This window comes from Juglans regia, chromosome 3 (assembly GCF_001411555.2).
Source record: "Juglans regia cultivar Chandler chromosome 3, Walnut 2.0, whole genome shotgun sequence".
NCBI lineage: Eukaryota > Viridiplantae > Streptophyta > Magnoliopsida > Fagales > Juglandaceae > Juglans > Juglans regia.
In genome coordinates this window covers 19,103,510-19,118,920 of record NC_049903.1, presented here as the reverse complement: position 1 = coordinate 19,118,920, position 15,411 = coordinate 19,103,510, and the positions used below count along the sequence as shown (strand labels likewise).

General features: G+C 37.8%; 1 protein-coding gene across 1 annotated transcript; it reads left to right on the top strand.

Moving 5' to 3' along the window:
- The first annotated feature begins 5,379 nt into the window (after positions 1–5,379).
- LOC108990597 (probable serine/threonine-protein kinase abkC) lies at positions 5,380–15,123 on the top strand. The gene is made up of 5 exons (XM_018964603.2): positions 5,380–5,729; positions 10,406–11,741; positions 12,556–12,825; positions 14,250–14,405; positions 14,639–15,123. The coding sequence occupies exons 2-5, from the start codon at positions 10,413–10,415 to the stop codon at positions 14,756–14,758; spliced, it is 1,875 nt and encodes a 624-aa protein (XP_018820148.1). The 5' UTR covers positions 5,380–5,729; positions 10,406–10,412; the 3' UTR covers positions 14,759–15,123.
- Positions 15,124–15,411: the final 288 nt, after the last annotated feature.

Genomic DNA, 15,411 nt, shown 5'->3' with positions numbered 1-15,411 from the left:
GGGGTCCATCCAGTAAAGGGGTGTAAGAAGTGCCTATTTTCTACAGTTGGATAGAAATAGAAGTTGTAAAGGTGAGTCTTCAAAGGAGGTGAAGGTGGATGGTAGATGGAGGAGCATTTGAGATTTAGAAGTGTCAAGTGTGGTGAAGGTGTTTCTTTGGAAGACAGGGTCCATCTAGTAAATGGGTATAAGAAGTGCCTATTTTCCACAGTTGGATAGAAATAGAAGTTGTAAAGGTGAGTCTTCAAAGGAGGTGAAGGTGGATGGTAGATGAAGGAGCATTTGAGATTTAGAAGTGCCAAGTGTGGTGAAGGTGTTTCTTTGGAAGACAGGCAATGACTTGCTACCTATGAAAAACAAGTTGTTTAAGAAGAGAATTGTTGAGGACCCTAGCTGTCCAATATGCCAAGAACAAATTGAGACAGTGATGCATGTTCTTTGGGAGTGTCCAATAGCCAATGACATGTGGAGTGATGAACAAAGTTGTGTGCATAAATGGAAGAGAGCAGGGAGTGATTTGCTAGATTTATGGGAGAGTTTGATGGGAAAACTGACAAAAGCTCAATTGGAGGGAGTAGCTGTCCAGCAAAGGAAAGTATGGATGAGAAGAAATGAGATTGTTTTTGAAAAGAGGCTTACCTGTCCAAAAAGGTTGCTGAAATCCGCAAGAGAATGGCTAAATGATTTTTAGAAAGCACATCAAGAGTAGAAACCAGAAGTAATGGTTGCAGGAGCTGAAGTTAACAGGTCTAAATGGGTGAAACCAAATGCAAGTTTTGTGAAGATTAACTGTGATGCTTCTCTGGATGTCAAGACGAGGTTAATGGGGAGCGTGAAGCACTGGCGGCAGTTTGTGACTACATAAATATGGTTCAAAAACCAGATGTTATAAAGTGTCATGCATTGTGAAAGGCATTGAAGATTTGCAAAGATCTTAATTTTCAGAAGGTAATTTTTGAAGGTGATGCAAAAGCTATTATCATGGCAGTAGAAAGTGATGAAGAGAATATGTCTCGTTATGGTCCTTTAATTAATGACATTAAACAAGTTCTTAGAAACATATGTGAATGGAGTATACAGTTTGCTTATAGAGATAGGAATATAGTAGCTCATACTTTAGCCAAGGCTACTTTACTATTTGGTGAAGAAAAGGTTTGAATTGAAAAAGTCCCTAACTTCATTGTAAATAGTCTAACAAGAAATAAAAATTGTTATGGTTGAGGTTTATAATGAAATACAAGCGGTTTATTTTTCAAAAAGAATACACACACACACATATATATCTAGCAAACAAAGGTGTTCTCCATCAATCTTCATGCCCAAAAACTCTCGCACAAATAAAGCTGAACGGAAGCATCATAATATTATCAAGCTTGGACTCACCAAATTAATATGGATTCACCCTTTCCTAGGCTTATTGGAAAGTAACCTAACTATTATTATTTGTGTGTTCTAGGCTCACAATGCTTTCATTTTCTTGATGAATATATACACAACAAACTAGACCCCAAGTTAGGCAATATACTGCCATGGATGAAGAGTTTGCTGCCAACTCCACATGGGTCCTTATCAGACCACAACCCACCCACTATGAACATAGTTGAGTGCAAATGGGTTTAACATGCCAAGCTTAAGCCTGCTGGTTCCCTCGGCCAACTCAAAGCACGACTCATTACAATGGGGTTCAATAAGATGGATGCACTATATTTCTTTGAAACCTTGTCATCCTTAATAAAACTTGCTAGTGTCCCATTTATTCTCATTGTTTCTCTTGAGCTTCCTCCATGACTGCCTCTCCAACCCCGCTTACATGCACCAACCCCTTGGATACACTGGTCCATAGCATCACTCCTTTGTATGTAAACTCCGTTATGGGCTCAAACAAGCTCCAAGAGTTTGGTTTGACTGCCTTAGCAATTTCTTGCTTCATCTCGATTTTTTCTGCAACACAACCAATCGAAGCATGTTCATTTGCAACTTATCACATAGTACCCTTGTTTTACATTGATATGTTGATGATATGATCCTAGTAGATGATAAACCCCTTCTGAATTGAATGGCTCATCTCACAACTAAATGGTGAATTTCCTATTAAAAACCTAGACCCTCTTTATCACTTTTGTCAGCATTGTCGTCTAGTGGTGCGCTCTTGGGTCTCTTTTTTTCCTAAGTTCGGTATGCTTTGCCTTTTGGATATTCTTTGACTGAGCTTCCATAAGTAGTTGCAAACATGTTTCTACTAAAAGATCAGTTGAAAAATGTTCCCTTTGGCTCTAAACAAAAATTGGGACAAATCAAAAGAATTGAGAAACCTCTTCACCTTTCTTAAAATTATTTCTAACTCCATCTAAAATCCATGAATTTCTAACTCCATCTAAAATTAAAAAGAAAGAGCCAAAAAGAAAACATTATCACTTTGTCGACATTGTGGTCCAGCATATCCCACTTTTTTAAAATTAAAAATAAAACTAGCCTAAGATATCTTAAAAAAATCTCTTTATAGACTTAAAAACTAAGAAGTTTGACCTCGAAAAATTTATATAAATTGGAAGATAAAACGTTTTGGAAGCTAAATCTTTAAGCTCTAAAATAAGAATATATGTATGTGTATTAGAGGTGGAGCATATACGCGGGCACGCACGTGTTACTACAACAAATATGGTCTTTTGCTGCGTTTTATTTTATCGGCGACTAGATTTCGTGGCAAAAGGGCTATAATCACCCTTTAACATTGATACTCTTATTTCCTTACTTAGTTCCAATCAGTTTCTTCTCACTTTTCCCCCCAAAATAATTATATATGTTAATGAGAAATATAATGTTATATTTTGTTTCATTCATATCGAAATATTTAATTTGACTATCAAAAAATTTTGATAATTAAAGATATTTTGTTTTTGTAAGTATGGTGGGTATGGGATTTAATTGATATTGTACCATATATTATATATAAGTATTACTACGACCACCAAATCTTTCCACCGAATGCCTCTACCGAATAATGTGGCAGAAGCCACCTAGCAGCTATTAATTTAAAGAAAAAAACAAAGAGGAAAAAGACAAACAATAGAAAGAAAGAAGACACCTTTCTTCCAAACCCCCACACCCCGTCTAAAACCTAACCCAAAGCTCCCAAGTCTCTCACTCATTCCTTTCCCTCCCTTCCCTCCCTCCGTTCTTCAATACGCAAGGCACCATTCTGAAAATCATGACACCATTCTTGAAGCCAAGCCAAGGCACCCGAATTCCTCCCCCTCCCTCCGTTCTTCATAAAATCATACACCTGCACGTCAATCGATGTCGATTTTGCCCAAAAACAATGCCAAATGCATCGGTTTTCACCCCTACCAAGGCATGAGCAACTGAATTAGAAGCTCTTTGAATATGAGCAACTGTCCATTGTTGAAAATGAACCAAGATAGATCTAGCATCTGATTTGAGCATACTGGAACTGTCCCATCGTTTAGCACCATTTTTAATACCATCCACAACATTTAGAGCATCACCTTCTAAGATATACGTTTGAAACCAAGCTCAACAGCAAACTTTGAGGCATAAAAAGTAGCAAAAGATTCTGCTAGATGAGGATCATGTATCAAAATTTGTTTCATCCTCATGGTAAAGATTGAGCTTGGTTGGTAAACCTTCATGACATGTCTTCCACAAAAATACTTTCTTAGCATTAGGCAGCTTAAGGGACAAAAAAAATCTCCACTTATCTCGATCAGAGTTATGAACAGAGCATAGACCTTTATTACTTTCCTCAAGCTCAACTTGCATATGATAATCTGATTTCATAGTAAAAGTCCCATTCTTAGTACAAGTCCAAATCTGTTTATCTCCACTTCCACATTGGCTAACTGGTATCCTCAAGATCATCTCAGCTTCTTCCTAGTAAAAAATTTGTCTCACAAGCTGGTACTTCCATTGACATGTTGATTCATCAATAAGATCTGATACTGAAGCATCTACAGGTAAGATAGCACACCTGCTTTGGACCTGAAAGTTAGGAGTTTGAGGTAGCCACCTATCAGACCAGATTTTGATATCCTTCCCATTTCCTACCCTCCAAAAGAGACCTTTCTTGAGTACATGTCTTGCTAGCAGGAGACTTCTCCATAGATAAGAAGAGTTTCTCCCTAACTGTACATTCAAGAAATTGCCTGAGTTATAATAATTTGAAGCCAAGACTTGAGTTGTTAGAGAGGAAGGATTCTGCACTAGATTAAATAATTCCAAATCTCGAAATCTTGTGTATTTCATGCAAGATGCTTATAGGGATTTTGAAAACATCCATGCTATATGTAGTTATTGCTTAAATGACAAATTTGATTAAAACTTCTTTTTCAGCTTGAGAAAAATATTTCAATTTCCAGTTTGAAAGCCTTACTCTTACTCTATCTAGAATACCATTGAAAGAGGCAACTCGAGATCTTTCTACCATTCCAGGAAGGCTTAGGTACTTTGTATAAGATTCAATGACTATAACCCCAACAATTATGATAAGAATATCTTTCACATATGCTCAATGGAAAAACTATTAATCACTCCCAAAATGCGGATGAAGTGTTACTTTCATTTTATTACTACGTGGTATATAATTAAAATTACTTATATAATATAGTACTATGTAATCTTACTCCCACATTGCATAATAATTACTCATTAATATATGTCATATCAATAATATTATTTAGGTATTACGCTTGATGGATTAAAAGCACTCGGACTCAATATGTATCTCTATTAGGATTATGAAAATTAAGTTAAATGCTTGAGCTTGGATTTTTAGATCAAATTAGAGGGAGAAGATTAAAAATATGTAGGGGAAAAAGCAAAGATGATCAGCTTATGTAGTCCTTTGCATGGGTGGGCGTGTCTTTATAAAATCATGTTTGACTCCTAATTTCATTGATGGTCGGATATAAAAAGAAAAAAAAAAAAAAATCTACAACTGTATTTGAAATTTTGGCCGGGCTAGATGATATACATCCTTAATTCCCAAATTCGGCCGTAACAAGTTGACTTTAGTTTTTATTTTTAATTATGTGGTTGATGGACCGAGTCAAATCGAGAAAATACTTAATAATTGCTTTAATAGAGGTTCCAGAATTTTGGGACTTTCTCCTTCGAATTGTTAAACTGAATTATGATATTTTTTAATTATCTCATTTAATATATATATTATAATGAAAGATTTGTTATATTTATAAGTTAGTGTAGAATACATAAACTATTTGATAAGATTTAATTGATATGATTTATATTTTAAATCAAATTATACATCAACTATTATCTATGAGGACCGTTAAATGAATTGAAGACCTTTCGCTGTATGATTTGATGATATTTATGCCCTGCGTGAGGCAAACGAGAATCGAACCACCGCTTTTAAACCGAAGTGGAGCCGAGCCAGCTATGAAACTTCCCCTCACCTAAACAAAAGATCCAAACGCACGGCCCAATTGACACATTCCTCTTCCCTCTCTCTCTCTCTCTCTCGTCCTTTCCGCCGAATCTCCATCTGAACAAAAGATCCAAACGCTCGACCATCTCTGCTCTGCCTCTCGAGTCCCCGCAGCCGTCTCTCACGCTCAAGCCCTCTCTCACGCCGTCAACAGCCCCTCGCCGTCGACACTGTTGGTCCGTTCTGTTCTCCTCCGCTTCCAGTTGTTCCCGAGGCTACAGAATCACAGATATTGTTTTCCCCTCTCTCGGCGGGCTAATTGGTATGTCAACATATATATGCTTTTTAATTTTCAAAATCTTACATTTACTTCATGAATCATTACAATGTTTCAATTCATTGCTAATTGATTCATTTCATTTAGGGTTTTTATCGAATTTACAGATTTGAGATTTAGGGATTTTTACAGATTTCAAAATCTGATTAGGGTTTATATCTTAATGATCTCGTATCCTTATATCAGTTGAAAAAGTATATTTGGTTTAATTAGTGTCTGGGTTTTGATTATGATGTGGGAGTTTTGAAGTTGGCATTGAAGCTAAATTAAGCAGCTTTAGCATGTGCGTCTGTAATGAACTCGCTGGGATATTCTTAATGTAGATATGAACTCGGGTGAATTGTAGAGAAATATATGAAAACTATATTACGATAAACTGAGTATTTTCGAGGAATACTCAACCTCCATGAAAACAGAAAGCAACTTGATCAATATTCTTCAAGATCCCCCAACCACGACCCCCTTCCCAGTACATATACTAGAAGACAATAACCCTAACTCAACCACAACCAAACCAAGGTCATGGGCCAATTCTTACTCACACTAATTAGGCCCATGGGCCACTAACAACAACTTAGCAACTCAATAAAATAAAAGATAACAATTGGAGGCCCATCAATCCCAGCCCAATTTAATTGGGTTCATAACAAATTCCCCTCCTTTAAAGAACCTTGTCCTCAAGGTTGAAATGTTGATGCAACTCTATGATATTGACGAGCAAGTGCAAATTGTTGGTTATGAGCAAATCAATGTAGGAAGGATCAGATACATTCTACATGAGGATATCATAGCCATAGAACAGATGCGCTGACTTGTCACAAATGAAAACTCAGGGTTATCAAAGTCATCAGGTAGCCTGGAAAGCTTGGTAGTTTGTGCTCCTTCCCATCCATTCTCATTAGGCAAAACAAGAGTAGGCCATGTGACTGCATCGTAGGGAACTTTGTAACACATGCTCTTGAAGACTTAACAGCACGAGCTTCAGGACCTTCAGCTGGAGCTCGAGGGATCCTTGCACAAGATCCACAGCAATCAAAGGACCAACCATGGGATGAACACTGCAAGTTGCCGCCTTCATCAATTTGCCTTTCTGCAAATACCTTGGTTTCGAGTGTTGAGAAGACAAAAGTGAACCTGGCACCCACGTTTCTACCGTTCCTTTCCCTTTCCTCTATCAAAGGGCCACAAGATTTGTTTCTTTATCCAATGGCATTTCCAGACTTTTAGCAGATTTATTCCATCCCACCACAAAGCATTCCTAAATGTCAATATTTGAAACAATTGAGGTGCAATATTCCCCCCTCCATCCAATTTAATACCATTCTTTGAAAGCGACTCCTGCCACTCAACAACTACATGGTCACTTTCAAATTCAATAGCATTCTCTAAATCCCAGTTTTGAGCATTAATTTCCTGGTCTGCATTTCGCTTCACTATCTTTGGAACCAAATTAATTTTCCCATCAACCATAGTAAAAATTATAAGCTGAATATTTTCTTTTTGACGAGGGAAAATGGAATACACAGGTGCTTCATGACCTTCAAAGTTAAAAAATCTTCTTCCAAACAATTCCCATACTATATCAAACTGTTTACTACTCCCAAAGATAACAACCAAGATTTGATAATTCACAAAATTCTGGTCAAACATATAGTTGATCCACTCACCCGTAGAAGTTCCCTTGAAGCCCAAATCCATATCAATTAACCGCATGGTCTTGAAGCCTTTCACCAAACATCTCGTGTACCTTCCATTATTAACACCTCCACGCCTCTTGTCTATATTCTGGAACCCTCCCTCTTTGAATTCCCTCGTAGTAACACCAACTGACATCAAAGGTTTAAATAAGAACTGATCAAACATATCCAAAGATTCTTCAACCCAATTAGTGTTAATGTCAAAATAATAATTGGATTGCGGAGAAAAGGTAAAGGCATTTGTGCTATCCATCGCAGCATCACCCTCTATCTCACGGACTAGATCAATGGAAAATGAGCGATAATTATTTTTCCATAGAAAATCGTATAAGCTTGGTCCAAGCTTCTCAAACACAACACAGATATGGTTACTATAGTCAACCCAGTTCTGTATTTGCACACACCGGTTGCCCCCTTTATCATGTTTACCAATTTGTTGCAGCATTTCAATCTCTATCATAGCTGCTTCATGATACTTCTTAATTCCATGGAAAATTTTGATGGCAACCATTTCCTTCTTTTCTCTATCCCAGCACTCCAAAACCTGTCCAAAAGTACCTTCACCCATTTTGTTGTGGATCTTGTAGCGAGAAGTTAAATCTTCTCCAAGCTCAAACATGTAATGCCCATCTTTGTTATCATCTAGCCTTGGGGAAGAACCATTTCGGCAAACCCAAAGCAAGAATATCAGCACAATACTAGTAAAATATTTTATATTTTTCTCACTTTCTTGGGAAGTAAATAGAGTACTACAAGAGAAAATCGAATTGAACAGACTTCCATGCTCGTTTCCCCTCAAATCCCACGAGCGACGTCTTTGAATTAATTGCACGGTGGCTGATTGCTGTTGATACCAAAGAGCGACATTGCCTTTGCTAGGAGGCGGCTTAGGAGGGATACTGATTGCCTGATTTTCTCCTTCTACTGTTGGTTTCGGATTTGGGTTTTCAGATGAAGGAGAGATTTCTTTGGGAGTAACGTCCGTGACCACCATAACGACATTGAAGGAGAGAACTGAAGAACCAGATTGAGGAAGAACCGATTGTGGATTCATGTGAAGCTTGTGGCCGTCGATCACTGTACTCACTGTGTACCCATCCTCTGCTTCTTTGAGCTTAGCCGCATCAGACACCACTGCTTCCTCCTGGATTGGAAATTTCTGGATATCACCAGCCTGCTTGGCTATCTCAAAGCCAAGGTTGGATTTCTTGGCTAGCTCCATCACTGGTGCCTTTTCTTTTCCCTTCTCCACGAGTACACATCTTCATTCTTTCCTCCATTTTCTTCTGTTGTCGCAGTTTCCTCCACTTTTGTGAATTCTTCTGATCTGGATTTTTCACCCATCATATCAAGAAGAAGATAGCCATCGTCAAATACCGTCGTCTCTCTCAACATAACATCATCTTCTAAAAGAATTCCTCTGTGTCTCACTTGTTGTTGCTCTAGTGGATAAATATTTCTCCCGTAAGCATATTCGATATTGAGCTTCACATAGTAAATAGTGAAGGAAGAATCAACTAAAATTTTTAGGTTTTTACCTTTGAAAGACTTCACTGTAAGCACCATTTGGCCAGAATCTCTATAGAAATCATCATAGAGTGCACGGTGATAATTTTGAAAACATTCGTAAAGTTCTTCATTACTCAACTCCATGGCAAGATCGTTGTCTCTAGATACCACTTGTAATGAACTTGCTGGGATATTCTTAATGTAGATATGAACTCGGGTGAATTGTAGAGAAATGTATGAAAACTATATTACGATAAACTGAGTATTTTCGAGGAATACTCAACCTCCATGAAAACAGAAAGCAACTTGATCAATATTCTTCAAGATCCCCCAACCACGACCCCCTTCCCAGTACATATACTAGAAGACAATAACCCTAACTCAACCACAACCAAACCAAGGCCATGGGCCAATTCTTACTCACACTAATTAGGCCCATGGGCCACTAACAACAACTTAGCAACTCAATAAAATAAAAGATAACAATTGGAGGCCCATCAATCCCAGCCCAATTTAATTGGGTTCATAACAGCGTCCCATATTTTGTATCTCAACAGTATGTTTCTTATTGTTTGTAATGGGGTTGAACTATGGCCTTGTGAGTATTATGCTTGATTAAAACAATTTAATACTTGAATCTAATCAAACCTACCAGCTACATGGGGTTACTAGAAATCTCGAATGTTTGTCCTCGCTTTGTATATTGTTACATTACGTTTTTAATTCAGAAATAAAGGGAGCTTGCAATTACCAAAGGTTCAAAATCATGGTGAAAGAGACATTTAAATTTATACTTTTCTTAGATAAAAAATGAAAAACATTGCTGTTCTGTGAGATTTGCTAGATATTGTGCTTCTACATTATGAGGTGGCTAGGGTCATGTGGGATATTTTTTCACGAGAGTCGGTTTGTCATGGGTCATGCCTCAGATTGGTGGACTTCCTTGTGAGTTGGCGAGGCATTTAGGGTAACTCACAGGTGGCGGCCATTTGGCGTATGGTTCCTATTTGTATGTGTTGGTGTATCTGGAGGGAAAGAAATGCAAGAAGCTTTAAAGATTGTGAGAAAACAATGGAGGAACTAAAACTTTTCTTCTTTAAGTCATTGCTTTTATGTCTTTATTCTCTCGATCTTAGAATGTTTTTTGGTGTTCTTTTGTATACTTCCTGTGTACACAGGTTATGCCTATTTCATTTGTATTAATAAAATTACTCTTACTTATAAAAAAAAAAAAAGTCATTGCTTTTATGGGCGGGAACCATTGTTTGTAACGGTCTAAATGTTCATGACTTTCTTCTTTCGATTGTAAACCCTAGCTAGGTGTTTCTCATGTATACTACATGTGTACCTTGACTTTGCCTTTTTCTATTAATAAAATTTCTATGATTGCCTATCAAAAACAAAAAAATTGTTAGATATTTGTATTGTTAACTTACATTATTCTGAAATCTGCAGACTTTTGATGTTTCGAAATATAAGAATTGCTGCACATTCCATCCTCAGAAACCAGCGGAGCAGCTATCCAGAAGTAAGAAAGTATGCAGGCCTCGCTACAGTTGGGCTGAATCTGCCCCAGTACAGTTTATGCTTCTACAATAGGTTTTCAAGGAGGCAAAATGCTTCGTTATCAATGTACAAGACCAAGCAGAGTTTTGGCCGTTGTCTTTCCAGGAATTTCTCTGCTATCTCAGCAAGCAGTGTAGTGACAAATCATGCCCAAGTTGCTTGGAAAAGGCTCTACCAAAAATATTCCCCCAATGGTCGTTCTTTTTCCCCCATAAATAGGATTGCTCAGGCAGTAAGCTTGTCCTTGACACGCTCTCACTTGCTAGTTCCCGGTATTTTTGCATTCACCTGTGGACAGCTAGCATGGGCACAAAGAACGCTGGCAGACTCGGAACATTACCCATCACCGAACACTTTGTATATGCGTGCACAAGATGGCCATGCGTATATGACCTCATTATTGTTCTCAGTAGTAGAAGGTGTAGTCTTGTTAGTGAGGGCTCTCTATTTAGCAATTTTGTTTTCGCCCAGCGTCATGATGGCACCATTTGTGGATTACTTTGGACCTCAATATAGGAAAATGTGGCTTCAGATTGTTCATCGGACACTTGAAAAAGCAGGTCCTGCATTTATAAAATGGGGTCAATGGGCAGCCACACGACCAGATCTTTTCCCTAGAGATTTATGCACCAAGCTTTCAGAACTTCACAGTAAAGCTCCTGAACATAGCTTTGCCTACACAAGGAAAACTATTGAAAGAGCATTTGGTCGTGAGCTTTCTGAAATTTTTGAGAATTTTGAAGAGTCACCTGTAGCATCCGGAAGTATTGCTCAGGTGCATCGAGCTTCTTTGAGATCTCGATACCCTGGTCAACAGGTTAAGCCCATGGTGGTTGCGGTAAAGGTTAGACATCCTGGTGTTGGTGAATCAATCAGGAGGGATTTCATGATAATAAATTTTGTAGCAAAAATATCAAACTTCATCCCTACACTGAAGTGGTTGAGATTGGATGAAAGTGTACAGCAGTTTGCAGTTTTCATGATGTCTCAAGTTGACCTTGCGAGGGAAGCTGCTCATTTGAGCCGCTTTATTTATAATTTCCGTCGATGGAAGAATGTTTCATTCCCTAAGCCAGTGTATCCACTTGTGCATCCTGCTGTCCTGGTTGAAAGTTATGAACAAGGGGAAAGTGTCTCACACTATGTTGATGACCTTGAAGGACATGACCGGATTAAATCTGCACTTGCTCATATTGGGACTCATGCACTTTTGAAGATGCTTTTGGTAAAACCTCATATTTTAATTTGATACAGCTTGCAATGATTCTATTCATTTGGCATTGGTAATTGCATTGATTATGTTCCATGATAAAATCCTGATAACCCAGATGATTAGCAATTCTTACTGGATGAACTAGTCATGGTACTCTAGTTTCATGCCTTGAAATTAACCAGGTCAAGATCCCTAAGGGTATTACAGCAAATGACTTATAAAAGAGGGTACTAAAGGTAATTAACCATAGCAAGATCCTTCTCTCTCTGTCTCTGTCTCTCCCTCTCCCTGAACCCTTGTATTTTTTGTTAGGCACTGTTAAGTTTGTTTCTAGGCCTTGGGTTTATATGTGCATAATTATTGACTAAGAAGACTAGTTTGTCCCATATGCATCCAGCCTGATTTTGCTCATAAAATGGTATGTTTAAGGAAGTATGGAAGTAGTCCCTCTTCTGCTGAAACATGGTAGCTGATGAAGGCTACTGGTTGTTGTGCAGGGAAGAAAAGGCTCTCTTTCCATAGTTTTAAGTTCTAAAAAGTAGACATTAGGGCCCAAGGACTACTCAATATCATTTTAAAAAGAACTAGAGAAGCATGGCATATCTAAAATATCATGATAGGGTTTTTTACAAGTAATAATTCTTCATTAATAAGCACAAAACAATACATCAAGGAAAATGAAAGAAGAAAGAAGAGAAGAATAACTCCTTTTCAACTATTTCATGCCCAATTTAAGATGTACATTAAGCATGTATCTTTGGATTGTTTTCACTTTTTAAATGTAACATTTTTTTGGCTTCCAAGACATTAGAATTTCTTCTTTCAGGTGGACAACTTTATTCATGCGGACATGCATCCTGGAAATATCCTTGTCCGGGTGACTCAGAGCAAGTCTCCTCGAAAACGGCTTTTCAAATCAAAGCCTCATGTCATTTTCCTTGATGTAGGGATGACTGCTGAACTTTCAGGAAGCGATCGAATAAACTTAATTGACTTTTTTAAGGCCGTTGCTTGTCGAGATGGCCGCACCGCAGCAGAGTGCACACTTAGATTATCAAAGCAACAAAACTGCCCGAATCCAAAGGCTTTTATTGAGGTAATATGTTAAGAAAATTTAATACTTAATTTCAGGAGTAATTGGTCAGAGTACATGAAATCATGACTATGTTTTGACAATAGTTTTTCGAAAAAAGAAAAAAAATGCCAATTTTTCTCAAAATTACTTTTTTAAATGAGCAAACGTGCTCCATATTTTCTAGGTAGCACCATAGAAATATGGGTTGAAAAATCTTCTCTTGAATCATGACATGTCGTTCTTTTAATAAAAGCTACATTGGTCTACCGATTAACTGGTGTTTATTTCTCATTATAAGAAGCTTATTATGAAGCATTCTTATTTTTATAATAGTTATGGTCATAAATCACAGTTTCTTCTAGGGCTGTGCAAAAGGCCCAATAAACCGAAGGGCCCGATTAAAATGATCCGATCTGACCTGACTTTTTCGGGTTGTGATCTGATCGGATCTCCAACCTGACTAGGAACGGGTTGAGTGTCAACCCGTCTGTATAAAAAGAAACTTATAGACTCAAACCCTAGCCACCCAAATATTCCTTTCAGTTTGTTCAAGTTCTGAAGTGTTCAATTTCCTCTTTCCACTCAAACTGTCCAAACCCAGTTGCAGAGGAGCTAGGAGGTATGTATCAATGACACCCAGGAGAATACCAGGCCTTGCAGTTAAATAAATCGAAGTCAGCCCCCACACTGCCATGTGACCATAGTCTCCGAAGTTAAAGCTATATGTCGCCTCGAACCAGTCACCTTTCTTCTCCAGTTTGTTTTCGATCAAAACACAGTCCATGTGTGATTCCCAATTGTTTTTTCAGGTCTTCGGTAAACAGCTGTGTTAAAATAAATATACAAAGGTTATATACAGAAAGATGCGATTAAATTAAAGGAAGTGTTTTTCCCAAATAGAAAGAAAATAAAAAATTAAATAAAAAGAGTTTCTTCTGGAAAATACTTTGTTGGTGAAGGGAACGAGATCACCAAGGGAATTGACAGGCTTTTGGCTCAGTCGGAGGACGGCAGGGCTTCCATGATCAAGGTCGTTGATCTTGTACTCGTGCACTCGGAGTTGGACAAAGCAAAGAAGCCATGTCTGGACTCTACGCCATTGCCAAGAGTCCAAGACCACTTCTCTCTCTTCCTCTCCCGTGGTTTGTGATTCTGTAATTTCTATAAATAAGTTGTTTCTGGAAGCAAGGAAGACTAAACAATGTTGTTTTTAAATGTCGGGTTATACGGGTCCGGCCCGATTTGATTTCCTTGGTCGGACCGGGTTGCAGGCCTAGTTTCTTCAGTTGTCTGATAGTTTCTTACTTATATCAGTGTATTTCCTCGGTTAAATTTCTGTGAAGACCAACTTTTCTTCTTTGCTAAGATCCTGTATATTCTAATTTTCTTGTACGGTGTTTGAACCATTTGCTGCATAGAAGTTTCCTGAATACCTTGTTTTACAGGAAGTGGAAGAGTCATTCACTTTCTGGGGTACTCCTGAAGGTGATCTAATCCATCCCGCTGAGTGCATGCAGCAATTGCTTGAGAAAGTTAGGCGTCATAGAGTCAACGTTGATGGCAATGTCTGCACTGTATTGGTAACAACATTGGTTCTCGAGGTAATGTTTCTTCTTTTTGCCAGCTCAATTGTGATATGCCCATTAAAAATCGAAGTATCCCACATTGTTGCTCGTATGGACTACCCTTAAATGTTATAAATGACTAAATGAGATAGATTTGGTCGTACTTATGAAGTGCTCTGTATTTAATGAATGCTTAGTCATCCCACAATCAGTATCAGTAGTTGATGTGATCCATTTTGCTGATTTTGGTAATGGGTTATATTATGTAGGGTTGGCAGCAGAAGCTTGATCCTTCATACGATGTGATGCAGACATTGCAGACGCTTCTGCTTAGAGCTGATTGGGCAAAGTCTCTTTCCTACACAATTGAAGGGCTAATGGCTCCATAAGGTTCTTATATGTCGTCAATGCACCTATGAAACAATTTTGGCCATTCCAAAACCTTATATACCAGTCCTAAGAAATTACATGGGTTTCTAGGTCTTTTCTTTTTTTTTACCCTTTTTTTTCATCACTGTTCTTTTTCAAAAAATTTTGCTGTCTTCAATTCGATTTGTGAAGGTCTTATCCTTCTGTATTTACCTTTTACTGTTAACCGTGAGCCTCACAATTGAGAAGCAAAAACGCTAAAAAGAGAGTAATATAGACGAATAAAATGGTGATGGGCAATTCTTTCATGTTCAGTCTACATTTTGTACAGAGGCCGTCTTCTTATGGTAAGAACCATAATAATATCAGTTTTTTCTTATCTTTCTGTTTAATGTGTGTATCTAATAATTTAAGTGGAATATGCATATTGCATTCTAATGGACTTGGCTTTTAGATTTCTGTGGATGGTTCATTTGATGCGGTTGCTTCTGTATCACCCTTTTATAATCTATTATTGTGACATCAAATGATTGAAAAATAGTTATTTTCTACTTATTTTCTAAACACGTAGTGGCTTGGTTACATGGACAATTGGACATTATTACTCCACAAATTGCAAGGAGAGAATGCAAAGGATCAAGGGAGTTCATGCTAAAAAGCATACAGGCGTCGG